The sequence below is a fragment of the Rhinolophus ferrumequinum genome, chromosome 25 (genome assembly GCF_004115265.2).
Source record: "Rhinolophus ferrumequinum isolate MPI-CBG mRhiFer1 chromosome 25, mRhiFer1_v1.p, whole genome shotgun sequence".
Lineage (NCBI taxonomy): Eukaryota > Metazoa > Chordata > Mammalia > Chiroptera > Rhinolophidae > Rhinolophus > Rhinolophus ferrumequinum.
In genome coordinates this window covers 14,141,994-14,165,214 of record NC_046308.1, presented here as the reverse complement: position 1 = coordinate 14,165,214, position 23,221 = coordinate 14,141,994, and the positions used below count along the sequence as shown (strand labels likewise).

Below are 23,221 nucleotides of genomic sequence, written 5' to 3'. Positions count from 1 at the left end.
TACAGACACTCCCCATAGTCATCTATTTGACAGCCACTCGTTTCCAACTTTGTCTCTTATAAACACTGCTACATTTGACATCTTTGTATATTTCATTTGGCCAATATGTGCACATTATATACATAGGATAAATTCCCAGAAGTGGCATTGTTGGGTTAAATGTTCTGTCAAAGTTGGTTTTGATCACTCCTGGGTATATACCCCAAAGAATTGAAAGCTGGGGCACGAACAGGTATTTGTACACCCATGTATTTAGCAGCATTATTCACAATAGCCAAAATGTGAAAGCAGCCCAGGTTTCCATTGATAGATGAATGGGTAAACAAAATGTGTATAAAAACAATAGAAAATTATTCAGCCATGAAAAGGAGGGAAGTGCTAACACGTGCTACAACATGAATGAACCGTGAAAACATTATGCTACGTGAAATAAGCCAGACACATAAAGGATAAATACTGTACCATTTCATTTATATGAAGTGCCTAGAGCAGTCATATTTATAGAGACAGAAAGTAGTGATTTTTAGGGGTTGGTGGGGGATGGAGAGTTAGTGTTTAAGGGGTACAGAGTTCCAGCCTGGGAAGATAACTGTTCTGAAGATGGGTAGTGGTGATGGTTACACAATAATGTGAATTCACTTAATGCCACCGAACTATATACTTGAAAAGAGTTAAAATGGTAAATTTTATATTATGTACATTATACCCCAATAAAAATGTTTTGGGAGGTGGCCAGTTAGCTCAGTTTGTTGGAGCGTGGTGCTGATGGCACCAAGGTTGCCAGTTTGATCCCCACATGGGCCACTGTGAGCTGCGCCCTCCTTTAAAAAAAAAAAAAAGTTTTGGTAACTCCAAATTGTCATCTAGAAAGGTTGTATCTTAGACATCATTGATGCATGTCTTTTTTAGCTGGTTTTGACTTTATCATGCTATTTAGTTGTTAATTTAATTAACGGATTAGGTTTTAAGTGAGAACTTTAAACCAAGTTTCAACATTGGAATTGACATGTGTTCCTTTGTATGAAGATGCCGTAGGGTACCACAAATCCTGGTATTTGAATTTGATTTTCTTAATGGTGGGCCTGATTTTCTCCTCTGTCTGCATGGTCTCACCTGGTGGCCCTTGAGTTCAGTGCCCTATCCATTGTTTTGATGTCACTCATTGTATGTGTAGTTCTTTACTATTGGACTAGGCCCGTGTACAATATTCAGTGTAAAGGCTGTATATTCATATGGTAGCTTATTGGGATTTAGAATATACTGTGTGTGTCATAAGCTTGGTTCTGAGGACCTGGTTCTCAATCAGAGATGGGGTTACCCCCCAGTGATACTGGAAATGTCTAGAAACATTCGAGGTCAGATAATTAAGTTCGTGAACTCATCCTAGAAAAAGTGCTATATACCTCATTTCTGAATATCACTACTGTCACCTTCTAAGTACTCCCCTTGGGAAGCTATGCACTGACGCCAATGCCTAGTCCACCCTTCAAATCAATTTTGGAACTATTTTTCTGAAATGGCCATCAGAGCTGTCATCGTATTACCCTTGAAGTCCTGAATGTCGTCAAAATGTCTTCCTTTCAATATCTCCTTTATCTTTGGGTAAAGAAAGGAGTCATTGGGGGCCAGATCAGGTGAGTAGGGAGGGTGTTCCAATACACTTATTTGTTTACTGGCTAAAAACTCCCTCACGGACAGTGCTGTGTGAGCTGGTTCATTGTCGTGTTGCAAGAGCCATAAATTGTTGGCAAAAAGTTCAGGTCTTCTAACTTTTTCACGCAGTCTTTTCAGCACTTCCAAATAGTAAACTTGGTGAACTGTTTGTCCAGTTGGTACAAATTCATAATGAATAATCCCTCTGGTATCAAAAAAGGTTAGCAACATCATTGCAACAAGTTAGTGAACTTAATTGTCAGAGCACGTATATGATTGTCACAACTGGAGAAGGTGCTACTGGTCCCACGTCAAAGAATTACCCAGTCCCAAATGTCGTAGTGCCAAGGCTGAGAATTCTCATCTAATGCTAAGAGATGATTTTTAGGATTTCCCTTTGCTATCCATTGGGATGGAATTGCATTTTTAAGGCAAAGCCATTGATACACAATTTTTTTTACTTGATGTTTTGTAGGATTCTTGGAAAAAAACAATGATATCCTCTACAGACATCTGAAAGAGGTAAGTCTGAAACTTAGCTATATGTGTTTCTGATGGGTGTAAGATATCACCCGTGACACTGATTTTAGGGTAGATTGGCCTTCTGGATTTTTCTCTTCCATGAGTTATGTTAGAATTCCAGCATGTCATGGCCGGAACAGCCATTTAAGATTCACTCAATAAACCCATTCAAGTGTACGTGGTGCCCCTCCCTTGTGCCAGACACTGGGCTAGCTGTGGAGTTTCAGCAGTGAACATGGGGCTTTCCATTGTGTGGTGTGCAGGGTGGGAGGGAGAATAGTGGCCAAGAATAAATGTAAACATACACATATAAGTTATCCCTCACCTCAGTGAAAAGTGCTATGAAGAAAATAAGGCACTGTGGTTGAGGGAGACATTTTAAATTTAGTGTAGAGGATCAGAGAAAACACCCCTGTGAAGATGACTTTGAGCTGAAACCTGAATGAGAATGATTCTGGCCTTGGAAATATCAGGGTTATTCCAGGTAGAGAGACCATCATGTGCAAAGGCCCTGCGGCCCAGAGGAGCTCAGTGTGTGTGTTCAGTGAGGGGTAGTGTTAGGAGAGGGGGCTGAGAGCTCAGAAGGCCGAGGTCCCCAGGAAGGAGTGGAGATTTTGTTCTGGTGCCATGGGGATGTACTAAGGTGACATGAACTGATGCTGAGGAAGCTGAGACCCACAGAGGTAGGGACTTGCTCAAGGTCACATTCCCCTGGCAACCAACATTCTACTTTCTGTTTCTATGAGTTTGACTACTCTAAGTACCTCATATAAGTGGCATCATACAATGTTTGTGTTTTTGTGACTGACTTCTCTCAGCATAATGTCCTCAAGGTTTAGCCGTGCTATAGGAGGTGTCAGAATTTCCTTTCTTTTTAAGGCTGAAGAATATTCCATTGTATGGATACAAGAGAAAATGTTTTTAGTGTTGAGTTAAATTGTTTTTTAAGTTGAACATTTTATTTTTGTTTTTAGAAGTCTTCAAACATAACCTTATTCTATTTGTAAAAATAGTGATTTTTATTTAAAATTGAAAACAATTGCTGTTTTGTTTGATTCGTATTTAATTAACTTATAAATTTAAAAAGATTAAATTTCCTCAGACAATTGATTACCTTTACACATGTAAGTTTCCTCAACTATTTTTCAACTACTCTTACAAATTAATATATTTGATTTTCTGAAACATTTCAAATGCCTAATGGGACAAAACTATAAACCTATGAAGTAAAATCTTTCTACATCTCAACTAACTCTTACAAATCTAGTAAAACTAACATATACATGTAGTAACTTGGGTTCTCTTACATATTCAAACACTATTAATGGACATACTCAATTATTTTACAACTTTCACATGAAAATCACAAATCGAATACCAATGTATCATTTCAACATAAAATCGTAAGGCTAATTTGTTAGATTCTCTTAAACACTTCAAACTCCTTAAATAACAGATACAAACTGATCATCACAGTGATTATAAAACTTCTAAAACTTAACACACGAGTTTGATTGGCTTCACCATCTGCATACTTTTTTTTACACCGTTTCCATGGAAGCAGAGTCACCTTATCCAGTGAACAGGAGCAGGATGGCATTTCAGGCAGGCTGGAGTTACTTGGAACTGCAATACAGATTATCAGTAAGATATACAGAGGGTGCCAAAAAAAATGTGTGCACATTTTAAGAAAGGAAAAAACTGTATTAAAATTACGCTGATGGAAACCACTTTGAGCACCTCTTGTCATTGCAGAAGTCAAACATAGCTTACATTCATCTTTTGTTATTGGTACATATTGAGTATTACAATTTTAATACAGTTTTTTCCTTTCTTAAAATTTGTATACATTTTGTTGGCACCTTCTGTATAAAACTGGGAATTTTCCAGATTGATTCTATCTGAGCAACGGGTTAACACACTGAGCCACTTTTTATAGTTGGATTGGTTCTGCCTGCGGTGTCACCAGAGAAGTGTACCATGGCGTCCCCAGAATGTCTCAGATGTCACCCTTTTCCTATTTTTATCATAGCCTCTTTCACTATTTTTTTTGTTTTTGAAGATTTTTATTAAAACATAGCTAACATACAATATTATATTAGTTTTAGGTGTACACCACAGTTATTCAACATTTATATACATAAAGAAGTGATCACCATGATAAGTCCAGCAACCATGTGACACCGTACCATGCCATCACAATATGATTGACTATATTCTCTATGCTGCACATTATATCCCCATGACTTGTCTTATTTATCATACCCATTCTACCAGGTGTGAGGTGGTATCTCATGGTGGTTTTGATTTGCATTTTCCTTATAGCTAATGACGTTGGGCATCTTTTCATATATTGATCAGCCAGTTGTATGTCTTTGGAGGTCATTCTTTTTTTTTTTTTTTAATGTTTTATTTTTATTTTTCCCCTTCTTCCGCGCGGCTGCTCCTGGCAGCACATGGCAGGTCAGCTCCAGGGAGAGCCGCATGTGGGAATCACACTGGCGACCTCGGCGTTAGGAGCACGGCACTCCAACCACCTGAGCCACCGGGCCAGCCCCTGGAGGTCATTCTTAAGGAACCCACTTATCCTGTAGCGTCTGGGCTGGACTGGAAGCCATTATGGCTTCATCATGTCAGAGGAAAAACACCTAGATGGCCTCATCAGCTAGATATAGCAGTGGATATCATATATGAACACTTCCTTCCACACTTGTTTGTGGTTTTCTCCCTCTTCTTCTTCAAGTACTCCCGAAGCAGATGACTCTGGTCTGTTGGCATACTGACGTGAGCTGCCCAAAAGACCCCTTAGTGATTTCCGAAGTAGCGAAAGTGGTTGTCATTTCCCTTTGTTTACAGGTACTGTGCACGTCCAAAAACAGCATCCTGAAGGAATGTTTCCTGGTGGCCGAGTTACAAAACCGGAGAAGGTCACCAACAGTGAGTGGGGAAAATGCCCGTGCAAAATTGAAAGGCAGCAAAAATCACCCAGAGAGTGCGATTACCTCCGGCTACCTGCACTTTTTAAGTCCTTCCTCCCCTTTTTCCGGCAGTATCGCTTTCTAACCTGGTCTACTAAATATATACGTTCCAAGGTTAGCAAGCAGTGCAGTCATTTACAGACATTCACTGAGCTTCCACTGTGGATTTAGCGAGAATAAAACAGTCAAGGTCCCTGAGCTCATGGGACGTACGATCTAGTGGGAGATGGTATAAGAAAATGCCATCGAATAAAGAAAGAACTTCCAATAGTATGAGTGTCATAAAGGAAGTTTGGGAACAGGGGAACAGGGGAACGTGGTGCGGGATGGGCTCGGAGGTGATGCCGGCTCCTACAAGGCGTTCACTGCATACTTGTGCCCCAACCTGTCTTCTCGGTATCAATTGGGAGTAGCGATGTCTATTTAGCTCATTCTCTCTCCCTGCAGGTGGGGACTCAGTTTAAAAACAGCCTGAACAGCCTCCTGGAAATTCTCATCTCCAAGGAACCTTCGTACATCCGTTGCATCAAGCCCAACGAGAGGAAAGAACCCAGTGAGTTGTGAATCGTTCTGAACAGATAGCTCAGGGAAATGAGGCTGGGAGGAAAACCAAGATGGTGGTGGGTTAAAACCCTGAAAACCACCATAGGCTCGCTCCTTATCCTCTGGACGTGAATTGTTTTCATTTTTAATAATAGAAGGTAAATAAGTAGGGGCAGGGGGTGTTCCTTGGGTGGCCCCGAGTGAACATTGCTCAGACTTTGTCCCATTTCAGGAGCAACGCAGTTGAGCCAGGCAGGTATCAGAGGTGAGGGGAAGTGAGGTTGCTTCTTTTCAGCCAGTGAGCAATCTTCCAAGATGGTCTATGACTTGGGTCTTTTCTAAACTCGTGCCACGGTCTTTAATAAAGTCAGATAGTCAAAGACTTCCAGAGGCCAGGCAGGAAGAGCAAATGAACAAAGCAGACCGGGCAGTGGAGGGCACTGCAGCAAACTGGAGAGGGCACACCCTGTCTAAAGCACTACTGCCTTCCAGCTGTTGTTGTTATGTGGGACTCTAAGCCCAGAATGGCCAGAGGTCATGGTTTTTCAAGAGAAACCGAAATCCAGATGTTCCTGTAAGATGCTTCCATTAAATGAAACATAATTAGGGCCTAAGGAAACATTTTTGGGGCCAAACGCAGCTCACAGATGATCAGCTGGTCGTCTCTGGTCGGTCTAGGTTGAAAGAGAGCCAAAGGGTCCTTAATTGTCACTCTCCCTTCTGTGTTTCCAAAGGCAGGTTTGATGACTTCCTCGTACGGCATCAGATCAAGTACCTGGGGCTGATGGAACACCTGCGGGTGAGACGGGCTGGCTTTGCATACCGGCGGAAATACGAGCATTTCTTACACAGGTAAAGTTTATTTTGCTGATGAAGCCAGTAAAGTCAAACACCTATAGTTGTTCTTATCTGCAGAGAATACGTTCCAAGACCCCTAGGGGATGCCTGAAACCGTGGACAGCACCCAACCCTATATATGCTATGTTTTTTCCTTTGCATACATACCTATGATACAGGTTAGTGTGTCAGTTAGGCACAGTACTAGATGGACAACAATCACTAATAATAAAATAGAACCGTTTCAACAGCATACTGTAATAAAAGTTATGTGAATGTAGTCTCTCTCTCAAAATATCTTACTGTATTGTCCTTACCCTTCTTGTGATGATGTGAGAGGATAAAAACTCCTTAAATTAAGAACTTTCACCTTTTCACTGAAAGGAAGCGCTGTACAACTTCCCTTTGGCATCTCTGAATTGCCAGCCTCACCACTCTTGTGCTTTGGGGCCATGATGAAGGAGGAGAAGGGTGACTTGAACACAAGCAGTGTGATATCCCAACAGTCCATCTGCTCACTGAGATGGCTCCTGAGTGACTGACGGGTGGGTGGGCAGCGGGCACAGTGTGGAGACACAGGACAAAGGGAGGAGTCATGTCCAAGGTGGGACTGAGCGGGATGACTCGCGTTTTCATTGTGCTACTCAGAACAGCATGCAGTGTAAAATGTGTGAATTATTTATTTCTGAAATTTTCCATGTAATGCTTTCAGACCACAGTTGACGGTGGGTAACAGAAACTGCAGACAGTGGAGCTGTAGATAAGGGGTGGGGACGACTGTTCTCGGTGTGAGTCTTTGGGTGAGGCGATGCATACAAGGGCGTCCCTCGGGGAACTCAGTTTTTTTTACCTGCTGTAGCTGTGACAGTGATGAAACACTAACATTTTGGAGGCTAGGAAGCTGCCTCAGTTCACCACCTGCCACTTCATTTCACTAAGGCCCTATCTTCTTGGAACTGAGTGCAGAGACCCCAGGGCAGATATGGGTGGTGCTTCCCTTGGGTCTGTACTTGTCTAGGGCAAACCCTTCCTAAGGGGACCACAGGTCCTGGATTGGCGCTGTCAGGCTGGGAGCGCTCCTCTTGGCCTCGCAGGCTGTCAAGAGAAGCGGGTATGGTGGTGGGAACACAGCCATTGAAGCCACACAGACTTGGGTGGGAATCCCCATTCTATCTCTTCCACCTGTGACCTATTTCCTTGGGTGTCACATGGGGATTAAACTGCCTGCTCTCAAGGAGTTTATAAGAATTGAATGATATGTTCCACCACTACCACTACCATCGCCCAAATTTGCTTGCTAATATTTCATTGGTGGTAAGCTGCATGTGAATTTCTCGCCAAAATAGCAATACGCTCTCACACTCTCCAGAGAAGCATAGTGAAATGGTCATTTTTTGTAGGTCACCATGGTTGAATATGAGCAATTTTATACTTCAACAGAAATTAGGCTTTTTTTGAAGTATGATTTTATAATCATAAAAAACACACACGTGCACTTACATTTTTAAATCTAACAACTTGCCTTTTGCTACTTACACCCCAAGATCCTGAGCTCTGAAACTTGAGCATTTTCTTGTGTTCTTATTTTTAGCCCCTAACTTTGTGATTTCAGATTTTTTTCTCTGCCCAGGATCGTGTTTGTTCTTCTTCCATCAGCCTTGTGTCCTGATCATTGATATCCACCTACATGTATTTATTAAGTAATAGGCTCTTTCTTCACTGTTATTTTAATGATTTATCTACCTGCCGATCTGAACTTCTGATTAAGCCTCATCAGCATTAACCTTTTGAGTTGATGCAATTTCGGCAGAACATACCTAGGATTGTATCGACACGCGTCAAACTTATCTTGAGAAATGGCATAGCTCTTTGGGTTTCAGAAACAGTGAGAAGAGTTACAGACAATCCTGCCCCAAATGCTATCTTTGAAGGCTCCCAAGGGGGGCCGAGGACCTCAGCTTGGGGACAGCTTTGCTCTATACCGTAGGTACATTTGTAGAGGCGTTTTCATCCCCAATCCTCAACTCCATGGAACCATAAAGCACCCATGGAGGCGTGTGTAGAAGGCAGGTAGGAAGGACACACAGGATCTTCAAGCAGCCTAATGTTGGAGGCTCATGGTCACATCCCTTTCTTCTTTGTCCCCTCTCCTTTTTTTTTTCATCTGTCACCATTTCTGAACCACACTCCCAATGCATAGCCATGGTCTCTTGTCTTTTTAAACAGCTTTATTGAGATATAATTCACATACCACGCGATTCACCCACGTCAGCGTCAGTGATTTGGGGTGTTCAGATATGTGCAAGCACAGTCCGTTTTAGAACATTTTCATCACCTCACAAACCCTGTACCTTTTAGCTGTGAAGCCCCTATCTCCTTACCACCCCCAGCCCTAAGCAACCACTAATTTTCTTTGTCTTCATAGATTTCCCTATGCTGGACATTTCATACAAATGGAGTCATTTGTGTAGCGTTTAGGCTTTTGTGTCTGGCGGCTTTCACTTAACGTAACGTTTGTAAGATTCGTCCATGTTGTAGCTTGGATCGTATTTCATGCCTTTTCATGGCAGAATGATACTCCGTTGTGGGCATAGACCAGATTTTACTTATCCATTCATCTGTTGATAGGCATTTGGGTTGTTGCCACTCTTTGGTGATTATGAATAATGCTGTTAGGACAATTCATGTACGAGTTTTTGTGTGGGCGTCTATTTTCATTTCTTTGGGCATCTGCCTTGGAATAAATTACTGGGTCAGATGATCATGTATAAATGGGAAACCGCCACACAATTTGCCAGGTGTTTTTTTTGGGGGGGTTGTACCCCTTTTTGCTCATCAGCTACCTGTCATTCATTCGCCCTTATCTCATCCATCTTTCTGAAGTTGACTCCTGGTGAAGGTGGCAGGGAGTAGCAGTCACTGCCCACCCCACCCCCACCCCCACACACATACTTGACCCTTCCCATCTTCCTGGATTTTTTGAACTTCAGACACCTTTTCCCTACTCTGCCGCTCTCTGAGGCTGGTTGCTTCTTTCCATAAATACCAGTGAGCACCTGCTCTGTCCCAGCTCTGTCCTCGGTGCTGGAGAACAGGACACACTCCATCCCTGCCACATGGAGTTTACTTTCTGGCGGGAGAGACCAGTGATAACACGAAGATATAGCTGGTCGTGGGGGTGGGGGTACATTCTTAGAAGGAAAATGAATGTGGGTAAGGGGGAAGAGTGGCGGCTCCCTCTTTTAGTAAAGTAGTCCGGGAGGGCCTCTCCAAGTGAGGGAGGGAGCCCTAAGGATATTGGGAACAGCAGTCCAGGAAAGAGCCTAGCGGTGGGAACTGGGCAGGCTCGAGGACCAGCTAAAGGGGAGGCGTGGCTGCAGGTCAGTGGCCCTGGGAATAGAAGCAGGAGACGTTCAAGGGATTAGGTTGGAGATGCCCTTCTGTGCACCTGGCCAGGCACCGCCTCTCGTGGTCAGGAAGCAACTGCATCTCAGGGCTGAAAAGGACAGAAGGACGTTACGGTTGTCTTTCTAGTGACTGCATGTTAAAAGGGAGTTGCATCCTATGCTGAAATCAAGTTCTTAAGTCAACACTGGGTCCCAAATTACCCTTGGAAAATCCCTGGTCCCCTACCAGGCATGGCACATTTTCTTCCCACGCTGGTTCATATCTGTTGTCTATGCATTTGTCTGTTGATGGACCTTTGTGTGTTTCTACCTTTTGTCTATTATGATCAATGAGTCTGTGAACATTCATGTATAAGGTTTTCACATGGACATACGTTTTCATGTCTCGTGGGCCTATACCTAGGAAGGGAATTGTTTTCTGGTGAGGTCATTGTTCTGTGAAAACAGGCCTGTCCCGCTGAAACAGTTTCTCTCTTCTTTGTTGCCACGTATATAGTGTTGAATTCAAAGAAGTTGAGTTCAGGGAAGTAGTGAGTCTACTATAGTATGCTGAGCGGCTGGTATGCCAGTAGCAGAAAGAAGCCTACTCCTGGTGGGGGGAGCCAGTGTCAGATCTGATGGCTTTCCAGGTGTGCCTTTCCTCTCTCCCTTAGGTATAAATCCTTGTGCCCCGACACTTGGCCGCACTGGCAGGGGCCTCCAGCAGAGGGCGTAGAGCGGCTGATCAAGTACATTGGCTATAAATCCGAGGACTACAAATTAGGGAGGTAAGTGGCTGGGAAGTTGCCATCGAAATGTTTTGGGCATTGATCCATATCCATCTAGAGCCTGGAGATGCATTTTTCAGGAGTTGACGTAGATTTCCAAGCAGATACTTTCATCCACTCCATTTAAATGCATCTCTTTAAAGAAACACCTCTCCTGTGTGTCTCTTTCACTCTCAGTTCTTCATGCACACGTACAAGTCTCCATTGCACAACACCTCTGACACCAGCTGGATGTCCTACAATTTACCTCCATTCTGACACTGTCCACCTGGAGGTAGCGTCAGATACTGCAGGTGAAGGGGCCCACAGCAGACGCCGGTGCCACGGCCAGGTTGTTACCTGTGCTTCTGACTGATTGGCTATAAACCAGAGCTTCCCACAACCCCTTCCTTGGGTCCAATTAATTTGCTAGAGCAGCTCACAGAACTCAGGAAAACATTTTACTTAGATTACTGATTTATTACAAAGGGTTATAACTCAGGAACAGCCAGATGAAAGGGATGCAAAGGGCGAGGCATGCGGGAAGGGGCGGGGCTTCCACACCCTCTCCAGGTGCACCCAGAAACTCCATGTCCTGTTGGGGTTTTTATAGAGGCTTCATTACAGAGGCGTGATTGATAAAGTCATTGACCACTGGTGATTAGTTGAACCTGCAGTCCCTCTTTCCTCCCGGGAAGTGAGGCTGAATGTTCCAACCTTCTAATCCTGTGGTTGGTTCCCCTGGCAACCAGCCCCCATCCTTAGGTTACCGAGAGGCTTTCCAAATATCATCTCATTAGCATAAACTCAAGTGTGGTGTGATCAAGAGGGTTTTGTTATAAATAATAAGACACCCATTTCACCATTCTCACTTTGAAGCTATTTCAGGGACAAAAACCAACTATAACCAAAGCCCCTATTGCTCTAATCACTTAGTAAATTACAAGGGTTTTGTGGGCTGGGACACTGAAACACAACAAAGGCCAAATATCTATTTCTCATTATAAATCACAATATGACAAGCTCTAAATGGTTAGAAGGGCAATTTTGCTGCCTGTTGGAGAAGATTAAGTTATAAACAAGGCCGTGTGTTCTATGCCTGATGGGTGGGGGAGGGCTAGAACGAGCCTCTTGGCTTGAAAAATGAGGGGACTAGGGTGGCTCCCCTAACCTCTGTGCCTAGAGTCTTCCATGGTTCAAACGTACCAGGATTTCTTAGAGGAGATATTAGGACTTACATGATGTGAAATCTCTACCATCCTGGAAAGTGCTGGTCTAGAACTCGGAGTAGCATCACTATAGAGTCGTAGTTGTGAGTGAACTTTCACACATATTGAAGGCGTGGAGGCAAAACTTAATCAGGGTGAAGCAGGAAGATTTTAGTCTATTAGTCATTTTGATCAGTGTTCATTTGGTTATAAGGCCTGGTGCCCAAACATGAAGAGGATTCGTTACCAGGATTCAGATTCCAGCTTCAGAGATCTCTCTGCCTTTGCATCTGTCAGTGGACTTGCTCTGCCAACTCCTAAGTCCCACTTGGACCTGGCCGTCTGTGGCCACTCTGCCCCGTCTCCATCTCTATGCTTCTATTCTGGGCCCTTCTCCTGAGCGGAATCCGGCTTAGAACTTCCTGAGGGAGGCTAGACCACGGAGGTTAGAGGGGGGGATCTTTCCCCATTCCACAACCTCTGATGAGGAAGTGGGATCATGTGGCATAACACCCCCCACCCCCCCACCCCCGCCAAGGGCTGTCCTGGGAAGTCTCCCTCAGAGGGTGGGTGGGTGGGTGGATGGGGCAGGCAATGGAGAGCGGTATTTATAATTTAGCTCTGCTAATTGATGGGATGGGACCTTCTTTTAAAATTAGACTCATAGTCTTTCTCATCACTTTTTAAAAATTACTTATTTCACAGTTACAGTCGACATTCAATATTATTTTACATTAGTGTTAGGTGTACAGCGTAGTGGTTAGATATTTATATAATTTATGCAGTGATCACTCTGCGACATTAGTGACTATATTCTCTATGCTGTACTTTACATCCTGTGATTTTTTTTGTAACTACCAATTTGTATTTCTTAATCCCTTCACCTTTTTCACCCGGTTCCCCAACGTCCCTCCCCTCTGGCAACCATCACTTTGCTCTCTGTGTCTGAGTCTGTTTGTGTTTCTGTTGTGTGGTTTTTTTGTTCGTTTATTTTGTTCTTTAGATTCCACATATAAGTGAGATCATGTGGTATTTGTCTTTCTCAGTCTGACCTATTTCACTTCTGTGTCATCACTTCCTAAAGCCCAGGGAAATAACTTCAGGTTAGGATGGTGCATTTGTTTTCTAGGGCTGTATAACAAATCGCCACAAACTAGCTGGCTTAAACCAACAGAAATGTATTCTCTAACAGTTCTAGAGGCTAGAAGTCCAAAGTCAAGGTGTTGGAAGGACCAGGCTTCCTCTGAAGGCTCTGTGGGAGGATCCTTCCTTGCTTTTTCAGCTCCCAGTGGCTCCTGGCATTCCCCAGCTTGTGGCCACATCACTCCAATCTCTGCCTCCATCTTCACACTGTCTTCTCCCCTATGTCTCTGTGCGTTCTTTTCTGTCTCTTATCAGGACACGCTTGGATTCAGGGTCCACCCTAATGAGCTCATCTCCATCCTTACCTTTATTACATCTGCAAAGACCTTATTTCCAAATAAAATTACTTTCTCAAGTTCTGAGTGGACATGAATTTCCAGGGAACACTATTCAATCCATGACAAGATAGTAACTGAACCAACTAATAGTGAAAACGCTCTTGGCTGCCCGTCTCAGGCCAACATGGTGATACCAGCACAACAAAGTGGTAACACTGCAGACCCCAGGTCCCCGCCGGAGCTGGTGGAGCTCGTGAAGCGGCAGCAGGAGCTGGCGGAAACACTGGCAAACTTGGAGAGACAGATCGATGTTTTTGAAGGAAAGCTACTTGGAAGACATGCAGGTGTCTGGCAATACTATTCGTGGCTGGGATAGGTGTGTGAACAACCAAAAACACTCCAATAGCAAAAACCACCAAAGGAACCAGAAGTTTAAGGGAAGCTGAGCGACTCGTCAGTAAATCCTCAGTTACTTCAGCAGCTGCAGTAAGTGCGTTGGCAGGAGTTCAGGACCAGCTCATTGAAAAGAGGGAACCAGGAAGTGGGACGGGAAGCGATACTTCCCCAGACTTCCACAATCAGGAAAAGGCGCCCAGCCAGGAGGACCCTGAGGGTTTGGATGGTTCTGTGCAGGGAGTGAAACCTCAGAAGGCTGCTGCTTTGACTTCCTCAGGGAGTCATCACAGCTGTCATAAAAACATGAAAGAATAAAAAAGCACAGGATTGATCTGAAGTTAAACCAACAACCGCCCCCGCCCGCCCCGCCCCCATAAGCTATGAGAAGACTTATTAGTGCTGAAACTTCCAGGCTGTAGAGTCCTGCCTCCCTCCTCTGACTTCACAAAGATAAGCATCCCTTACCTGAGTGTGTCACCACCCACCTCTGTGTTCCCAGACCCAGTGCCTGTGACTGAGTAGTTCTGAAATGTGACACGTCATGTCAGTAAGACCACATTGGATCATTGACTTCGTGTCGTTTTTAGTAGGAACACCAAGAGTGGGGTTATAATCCCAGCAAGTTGCTAACGGAATCTCTCTCTTCTTAGAGCGAATGTCTTCCCCCCCCCCCCAACTGGCTGGCATCAGTTTCATCTGTGATAGCCATTGAGAAATGGTCTCTGCTTTGGTTTCATGCTGAAAGTAGAACACAGGTCACATTTCAGAGGGAGGCTGTACATATGCCAGCATTTTTGTATTTTGTTTATTGTTTCATCATTTTTCCGCTGTTGTTTTAACCCTCTTGTTTTCTTTGGGGCCTTTTTGTAATGCCCTTGGTACACCTGGTACCTTCCTGCTGACATATCTGATCATATTTCGTGGAGTTGCCCATATTCTTAACTGAAAGGAATCAGGTTTACCATAAATAAAATGGGGAATTTGGCTCTTCTTTTTTTTTTTTTTTTTTTTTTTGCAGGGGAAAGTTACAGAGTGTTTATTTAATACTTACCTATCTTAAATCTTTCTGAGTTGGAAGCAGTTTCTTGTTCAAGGAATAGGAAAAGCTGAAAAACATGTTTAAATCAGTCCTTTTAAAATCGATTTTTATTCTTTTGTGTGAATAAAATTTCACAGGCTGTGATTTTCATTGCTTTACTTTTAAACCTGAGTGGTTTTTTCTTTTACATTTGTTTATTTATTTGTATCATGCCTAATGAAAATTTCTTTTTTCATCTTTTCTCTCTCTGCTATTTGCCTAATTAAATATTGCTCTTGAAATCATTAAGGCATGCAGAAAGGCTCCAAATTGTACCCAAAGCTGATAATATATGGAGTTCTTGAGTAGAGTGAAGATAGGATCAAAGAGAGCCATCAGTATCCAACAGATCCCCCTTCCTATGGGGGAGACGGGCCGAGGAACTCTGACAATTGTTACCTGCCGCTGAAGCAATGGTCACCTACCTTGGCTGCACGTTGGAATCACCTGGGAAGCTTAAAAAAATACGGATGCTTGGGTCCCACCCCCAGACACTCTTGACTGGAGTACAATCTAGTTATGGGGATATCCTTTCAGTGAGTCCCTGGGATTCTGATAGGAAGCCAAGTGGAGATCCCCTCCATTAGAAGACTGGATGGTGTGATTTAAATCCTATGTTGTAAATCAGTCTAAAGGATGAGATTCGGGGCTTCACCTTTCGTTTGACTGTAATCACAGTCTTTAACTTCTGCCCAGATCTTTGTTAGAAAAAATATGTTCCGTTTGTGATAATGTGGGTAGAGTTGACTGTGGGTGGAGTCTATTATCAAAACAATTTTACCTTGTCAGATGTGCAAAAGCTTTCCCTCCTGTTCTCAGATAAACTTTCATTAGGAAAAATAAACATAAAACATTCTCTCTCTTTTTTTTTTTTTTTAACTTCTAGAACCAAAATATTCATTCGTTTCCCCAGAGCTCTGTTTGCTACTGAAGAGGCCTTTGAATTTAGGAAACATCAATTAGGTATGATTTTTTTTTTCCTGCCCTGATTTCAATAGAACGTGAAATGAACACGCTTAGCGTGGGATACATCTTAAACATGGTATTTGATACCACGTTCCTGGCTTTGGAAACCAGGAACAAGATATGAGGAAGTGGTAAGATACACGTGATTGTATGCCTTTAATGGGGGTTTGGACGTCCTCGTGGATGCACGCAGAGGATTCCCCACTGCAGGGCTGCCCCAGTTTTACTCTGGATCCAACTCAGTTGTGCTCCACGAGGCCCCTAAACCCATGGGAGTCCATCGCCCTTAAAGGAAGGTTTTAGAAACTTGGTTTGTATGAGTATCTGCTGTCTGAAGGTACAGCTTCAAAGCCTACAGCCAGGGTGTTTGTTGCGAATGGTAATCGAGAAAAGTTAGATGGGGGGTGAAGGAGGGTGGAGAATGGAAACTATAAAACACTACTGGGCCAGAGGCGGGTGTCCCTTGAAAGCGAAACTGGTCTGTTGAGGACTCAGCTTGAGTAATCAGTGTTTGCTGTGTGCCAGTGCGTACCCACTCCTTGGTACTCATGATCTCATTGTATCATCAGAACAAACCTATGGAGTGACATTACCTCCACCTTATATTCAGGGAAACGGGCCCAGAGATGTGGGTAACTTCCTGGAGGCCACACAGCTAGTCAGCAGCAGAGCTGGGCTTTGAACGTGGGTCTCTTTGGCTTCAAGGCCTGGACTCCTAACCACTGTGCCGCATGGTTTCATTTTTTGACCCCAGTGGGTTGCAATCAGCCGGGTCTGGTTAATGGGCAGCAGCTGGCTGTGGGGGCCTGAGTCAGCGTTTCTAACCAGCTCCCAGGGGTGTGACACTGCTGGTCTGTGGGACCCTCCTGGAGGAGCTTAGCCTGGGGTGGGACCTCAGGCACTGGGAGGAGAGGAGGTGGAGCGTGTGTGGTCCCCCAGCCCTGCAGCTGCGTGGCCTAGCAGCCAGCAAGTTTCCTTAGTGCGCAAGCCTGCACGCCCATTACTAAAATGTGCTGATGTCTGCCTTGCAAGGTAGGGTGTGAGGATGAAATATAATGCCTCACAGGAAACCAGGGCCCCACAGCCCCTTTAGATGGTAGCTCGGTTCCTTACCCTGGGGGAAGGAAGGCAAGGGGAAGGAAGAAAGGAAGCTCGTCATTGGACAGCTTCTGACTGCCAGGCTTACGATAACCTGCCCACTCTCATTTCTGCCCTGCTGCATGGGTTTCCTCTGTCTGCTCCACACCGCACACCCCAAGGGCCACTTCTCACGTCCCCTCTGAAGGTCACAACCACCAAGATGCAAGAACGAGAGCCATTTCACCAAAACTTTTGTTTTATTTTAAGTTGCGAAAATTCAAGCCACGTACAGAGGCTGCCTAGAAAGAAGAGTCTATGTGAAAAAGAGACAAGCAGGTAAGCATTCAACAGACGTTTCCAGTTTGCGATGGGCCAGAACCCCACTGTTTTCCTATCATCTACCCACCTCCTGGAAGCACAGGTTCCCTTTGGTCATCCTCTCTCCCTGCCTGTCCTTGAAACCTTGGTATGGGGTGTCTTGGGGTCCAGTTCTGGGGCCTCTTCTCATTTTTACTCTGTTGACCAGAGATGATAACATGTAACCTATATTTGTTCCATGTTTTATTTGATCCATAACATATGCATGATTAAAGAATAATTTTTTAAAAAAGTTACCAACACCAGGAGTACCCTTGGATCCTTTCTGTCCCCAATCACTTCTCAGTCAGCCCCCCGCCCCAACCCCCAACACACACACCACTCTTCTGATTTTTGCATTTATAATTCCCTTGGGTTTTTTTTTTTTTTTAAATATGGTTTTACTATCTATGGATGCATCACTCAACACCAGTTCTAGGCTGGCATGTTTTGAACTTAATAAATATACTGCTTGTAGTTTTTGCAACATTTTTACACTCTAAGTTGTTTTTGAAAGTCAACCAGTAAATGTATGTAGATTTAGTTATTCATTTTCATAGCTACATAGTATTCCACTGTATTAGAGGTCGGCATTCTTTTTCGTAAAGGACCAGACAGTAAATATTTTAGGCCTGTAGGTCATATGGTTTCTGTTGAAGTTACTCTGCTGTTGTAGAATGACAGTAGCTTTAGGCAAATACGTAAATGAATGATCACAGTGATGTTGCAATTAAATTTTATTTACAAAAACAGGTGGCTGGCCCGAGGGCTGTAGTTTACTGACCCCTGTGCTATATGAGTATTTCCCAAGTTAACCATTCTGTTGATGGGCATTTGGGTTGCTGCCAGTTGGTTGTTTCTGTACCAGTTATGAAGAATAAAAGCATTTAAAAAAATCTGAGTAACTGAGAAAAATCAGAAACGCATTCCAAAAGTGGGAGACAAGCCAGAAATCTAAATTTTGTGTCCCAATTTGTTTATATACCCCCATTTTTAAATGTAGACAATTAAACATGGTGAAACAAACCAAGGAGTGGTAAGACAACTGGATATGCTATCACAAGCACCACTCGTCCCCAGAAATGACCTTGGGAAACTCTGGTCCCCTCGCATAATTTCGGGGCTTCCCTTGAAGCTTCCCAGAGCATCCCGGGGTTCTTCTGTCTCCCTACTTCAGCCTCCGCCTGAGCACCCCCAGGATGTTCCATCTCTGAGCTAGCAAAGTGCTGTGGTGGGCTTGTAGATGTTTGTGGTATGGATGACCAATTCTGAAAAAGCCTTTTGTATTTAAATATGATTGTACTCACCTTCTAATGCCAGCAGTGAACTCTTTCAGCCATCAAACTGGAAACCCACTGGCGTGGAGTCCTGGCTCGGAAGGAGATGGAAAGGAGAAAGTGGGCTGTGCGGATTATAAGGAAGTAAGTTCTGGGGTATAGGAGGGAAGAGAGGCCCCACTCAATGTTGGTGCTCTGAAGAGGGTGGCCCTAGACTTGGTTTCTCGGATTTGTGTAGAAAGGTAATCTTCCTGTTGAGATGCCAACCCTTAAGAATCCAGTCCCATCTCTTCCCTCTGAGCTCCCTAACTTGGGGGTGATTATAGTTCAGTACGTTTGTAGTATCTCTTAAGAGTCTAGTTCAAAAGTCACAAAGTCAAGTGCCCTCTGATGCCAGGCAGGCAAAGTGAGTCTCCTGAACTGGGATAAGACAATAAGGTGTGGTGGGGACAATAAGGTGTGGTGGGGACAGTAAGGTGTGACAGCACCTTAATAAGGTGTGACTGGAAAGATTTCCATCTCAGCCGCCCCTGCCGTGGAGAAATGCCCGGCCAGCATGGCCAAATCTTTCGATTTTTTTCAAGGAACGCTGGAAATCTGGCTTTCATGTAATACCTCCCAAGTTTTGTTGTTCTTGGCAACTAATTCAAGCTACTAAAAACAAAACAGAAAATAGTGTGGGTGAAACAGAACATATCTTCGGGGGCAGATCTGGCCTGCGGGCTACATTACTGGCTCTGGCCTATGGGACCATCTAAAGAATCTCTACCAGTTGGCTTCCTCTGAATCAAACAAATGGGGAGAGAATGCAAGTCTCGGTGAAGAGATGGGACAGAAAAACCAACAAAATCCTTTCCTGTTTAGGTTCATAAAGGGATTCATCAATCGACACAGGCCTCTTTGTCCTGACAATGAGGAGTTTGTCGTGTTTGTGCGGAAGAAATACATCTTGAATCTTCGGTACTACATCCCAACGAATGTCCTGGATAGGAATTGGCTGGTGCCTCCTGGTATCTTGGAAAATGTAAGGGCTCCACTGGGACTCGTGTTGCAAATGACTCGGGCACTGATGGAGCTTAACTATTCTGTTTCTTTGTGCTGTCTCCCCTGGCTTGAAAGGCCGGCCTTCGCAAAGCACTTCTATGGAAGGGTATTGCACAAGAAATCGCAATATTCTTACTGGAAGTATAAAGCCATGGGAGGTCTGTTTACAGAGTACTTTTAAATGGTGTCCGTCCTTGATGGAGCCTTCCAGATGGGTTAGGTGACTGTCACCTACCACAGGGTTTCTCTAAAGACGACCTGAGGACCCTCTGTGTCTGGAGTGCAGAGTGGGGGCTGCAGTAAGATTCCCGGGTTCCAATCTGGACCCAGTGAGTCGGCATCTCTAAGAATTGCCTTTTAGTCAACTCCTCAGGTGACTCAAATACATTCACATTTAAGAATCCCTAGCTTAGCAGTAGTGCAGTTAGTGCAGGATTGGAAGATTAACTGCTTTGACTATAAAAGATTAACGTTGTACTTTAAGTTGAACTGGACTCAACTGTGCTTCCAAAGCCACAGCCCAAGACAGGGTGTGACTGAGGCAGGTGCCAAAGAAGTGTGTTCTCCACATAGGCGTCCTATCTGCTCTGGAAACTGTGCAGAAGAAACCTGGTTCGGAAGTACTGCCGCGGGATCACAGCCGAGAGGAAGGCACTGGTAGGGACGCGGTGTATGTATGCATGTGTGTGAGACGGTGGACTGGTGGAGAGGCAAGGGCTGGCCCTACAGCTGGATGGTCAGACTCTGCAGCCCCCACCCACCAATTCACCTGTAAGCCAAGGGTCACACTAGGCCCGGGCCTCATACACGTTGAAAATTAAACGCATGTAGACCACGTAGCAGAGCCCTCATTAAATGGCAGCTGTTACCAGCGTCACTGTTACCATGGGAAGGAAACCCAGATGGCCCCTGCCCTGCAAACGCAGGACGCTTCTCTGCTGGAGGTCTGGTTTTGTTGACGCTTATCTGCAGGTCAGCAGACCTTTCCCATAAAGGGCTAGAGAGAATATTTTAGGCTTTGCGGGCCAGACAACCTGCGTTGCAATGACCCCACTCTGCCATAGTAGCCCCCAAGCAGCCCGAGACAACACATATCTGGATGGCAGGATTGTGCCCCAATGTAACTGACTTATAAAACCAGGCAGGAGGCTGGATTGGGCTCGCAGGCTGTTGTGTGCCCATCTCTGACCTGGAAGAAAGGAACTGCTCTCTGAAATTCTAAAAGTTTCAACCTCTGGCAGTATAATTTTTAGGGCATTTTGGCCAAAGCCAGGAATGTGTTCTGATTTCTATGCAGAAGTATATGACAAGGCTCCTACAGCTTATCCAGGAAAGTGATACCGTGGACCTTAAATCTTCTCTGTCCCAAAGAGCTCCGTGGCCACCATTTGTTTACTTTTCAATTCTGTGTTACCAGATGCAGCAAAAGGTAGTTACTAGTGCAATCTTCGGGGGAAAGAAAGAAGGCTACGGAAAAACTTTAAACCAACCCTTTGCCAACAGTCGGTTAGGTAAGTACACCTTTCCATGTATGTACTCTTTCCGTTTTAAAAAAAGTCAAAGGAAGAGGCTCGTGTCCATAGCATTTCCTGACGCCTATTCCCCAATTGAGGTCTTGGTCACAGAGGAACATAAAACCAGCAGATGCCAGTGGCTTTTGTACAGGGTGGTATTTAGTGACGATTCTCTGTGTTCTGGTTCTTTCCCTAGATGAAGGAGATATTAATCCCAAAGTGCTTCAACTCATTAGCAATGAGAAAATCCAGGTAAGGAAGCGTGGGCTTGGCCTCAAACAGGACTCCCGTGTGGGGTCTGAGACCAGGGTCTGTTTCCTACAGAAGCACTGTGTGAATGCAGGGTTTGTGGGTGGTCGGACTCTCACCTGTCATGCTCTGGATAGCAACTAAGGCTGTGGGGACCAGGGGACTCTCAGACATACCTGTTGCTGTTCTTATGGACCATATCCGTCACCTCAGGAGCTGTGTTTGGTTTTCTATGAAATTGAGTTAAATACAGAGGGTGCCCCCAAAAATGTAAACACATTTTAAGAAAGGAAAAAGCTGTATTAAAATTGTCATACTCAATATATACCGAAAACAGAAGATGAATACAAGTCACGTTTGACTCCTGCAATGACAAGAGGTGCTCAAAGTGGTTACCATCAGCGTCCAGACACTTCTGATGACGGCAAACTATTGCTTGAGCCACGTTGACCAAAACGTCCACTTGTATACGTTTTTTTGACTCCCCCGGGATAGCCGTGAACTTGATCTTTAAACATCCCCTCTTAGTGAACAGTATGGCAAGGTGCCTGGGCACCGATGTGGGCTTCTTGACTTAGCTGCTGTGAGATCCCCACCAGGTTACATAAGCTCTTGATGGCTCTTATGGCTGCTCTGTCCCTTTTGGTCCCCTGGGGAAGAGAAACCTGTGAGGCTGGAGTGGATTATCCTCTGGCTGTGAGGGCTTTCACCCCCACGCAGCGTTGGAGAGGTCATCTCTGTTGACCTCGGAGCAAACCTGTGAGCAGGTGGCCCTAACCTTGACTTCCTCCCAAGGCAATGCCCTAGGCAGAGCTAGGAAACATCTACCAAGAAGAAAGCCAGGGTAGAAAACACATTTATGCAAGATCTGGTTGAGCCTGTGTGTGTGTGTGTGTGTGTGTGTGTGAGCGCTTGGAGTAACGTGGCCAGAGTGTGAGTAACAAGGAACTTAGCCTGCGGCCCCCTCCCTTCCATGAAGTACCCTCCCCTCGTAGTGACGGCAATCTCCTTGCAGTATGGTATCCCGGTCATCAAATATGACAGGAAAGGCTTCAAGGCGCGACAGCGGCAACTCATTCTTACTCAGAAAGCGGCTTACGTGGTGAAACTTACCAAAATCAAGCAGAAAATAGAGTACTCAACACTCAAAGGTAAGAAGCCGACACTCTTAACTCGTTGGATTGCTTGGCTCCTGGGCACACGAGTCATGAAGGAGCCTTCAACCCGAAGATCTCAGCGAAGGGGGGCTGTCCAGGCCCAGCCTGGGTCTCTTATTCTGGCACAAATATCAGGGGTACCCTTTTCCCTCAAGTAACCAGGCTGGACGGCAGTCACCTTCCACAGTGACCTGTTTTTTTATTCAGCACCTCTCTCTATACAGCCCAGTGGCATGCTGTTTGAGCAGCTCCTTCATCCGGGCCCAGCTAGGAGGGAGAAAGTGTGTGTGTGTGGGGAGGGGTGGTTAGGGAGACCCCGGGCGTGCCTTTTCTATATTAACGCCAAGTTGTCTAGTTCCTGGTTCCAATTTTGCATCTGTCCTAAGGTGTCTCCACTAGCAATCTGAGCGACGGAATCTTAGTCCTTCATGTTTCGCCAGAAGTCAACAAGCAAAAGGTAATTGATAATCACCAGTCTCTGCTGAGACTGCTGCATACTCTGCCGAAATGTTGACTACTGTGAAACCTCAGTAGGGGAGAGTATTTTTCTTTAAACCGCTACTCCTGACACGGCCGTGTCCTCTCCTCTCCACCTCAGGGGGATGCCGTCTTACAGTGTGAACACATATTTGAAGCGGTTACTAAACTCGCCATGCTGGTTAAAAAGGAGAACATTGTAAACGTTGTTCAAGGAAGGTAGGTTGGTTCCACCTTCAGCTCCGGAAGTAATGCTATGTTAAAATGTTTATTCGCGGATCAAGGAAGCATTGAATTATAGCCTGCCTCTT

General features: G+C 44.7%; 1 protein-coding gene and 1 pseudogene across 1 annotated transcript in view; both read left to right on the top strand.

Moving 5' to 3' along the window:
- Positions 1–23,221, top strand: part of MYO1H (myosin IH) — a 71,747-nt gene that overhangs the window by 45,783 nt on the left and 2,743 nt on the right. The window contains exons 16-30 of the mRNA XM_033098051.1: positions 2,129–2,175; positions 5,032–5,112; positions 5,601–5,706; positions 6,431–6,548; positions 10,594–10,707; positions 15,676–15,752; positions 17,103–17,171; positions 18,529–18,613; positions 19,334–19,493; positions 20,087–20,170; positions 20,931–21,024; positions 21,224–21,279; positions 22,292–22,427; positions 22,820–22,890; positions 23,032–23,129. Of these exons, the coding sequence (XP_032953942.1) occupies positions 2,129–2,175; positions 5,032–5,112; positions 5,601–5,706; positions 6,431–6,548; positions 10,594–10,707; positions 15,676–15,752; positions 17,103–17,171; positions 18,529–18,613; positions 19,334–19,493; positions 20,087–20,170; positions 20,931–21,024; positions 21,224–21,279; positions 22,292–22,427; positions 22,820–22,890; positions 23,032–23,129 (1,396 nt within the window). The remainder of the gene's footprint in view (positions 1–2,128; positions 2,176–5,031; positions 5,113–5,600; positions 5,707–6,430; positions 6,549–10,593; positions 10,708–15,675; positions 15,753–17,102; positions 17,172–18,528; positions 18,614–19,333; positions 19,494–20,086; positions 20,171–20,930; positions 21,025–21,223; positions 21,280–22,291; positions 22,428–22,819; positions 22,891–23,031; positions 23,130–23,221) is intronic.
- On the top strand, positions 13,500–14,088 carry LOC117017788 (chromatin modification-related protein MEAF6-like; annotated as a pseudogene).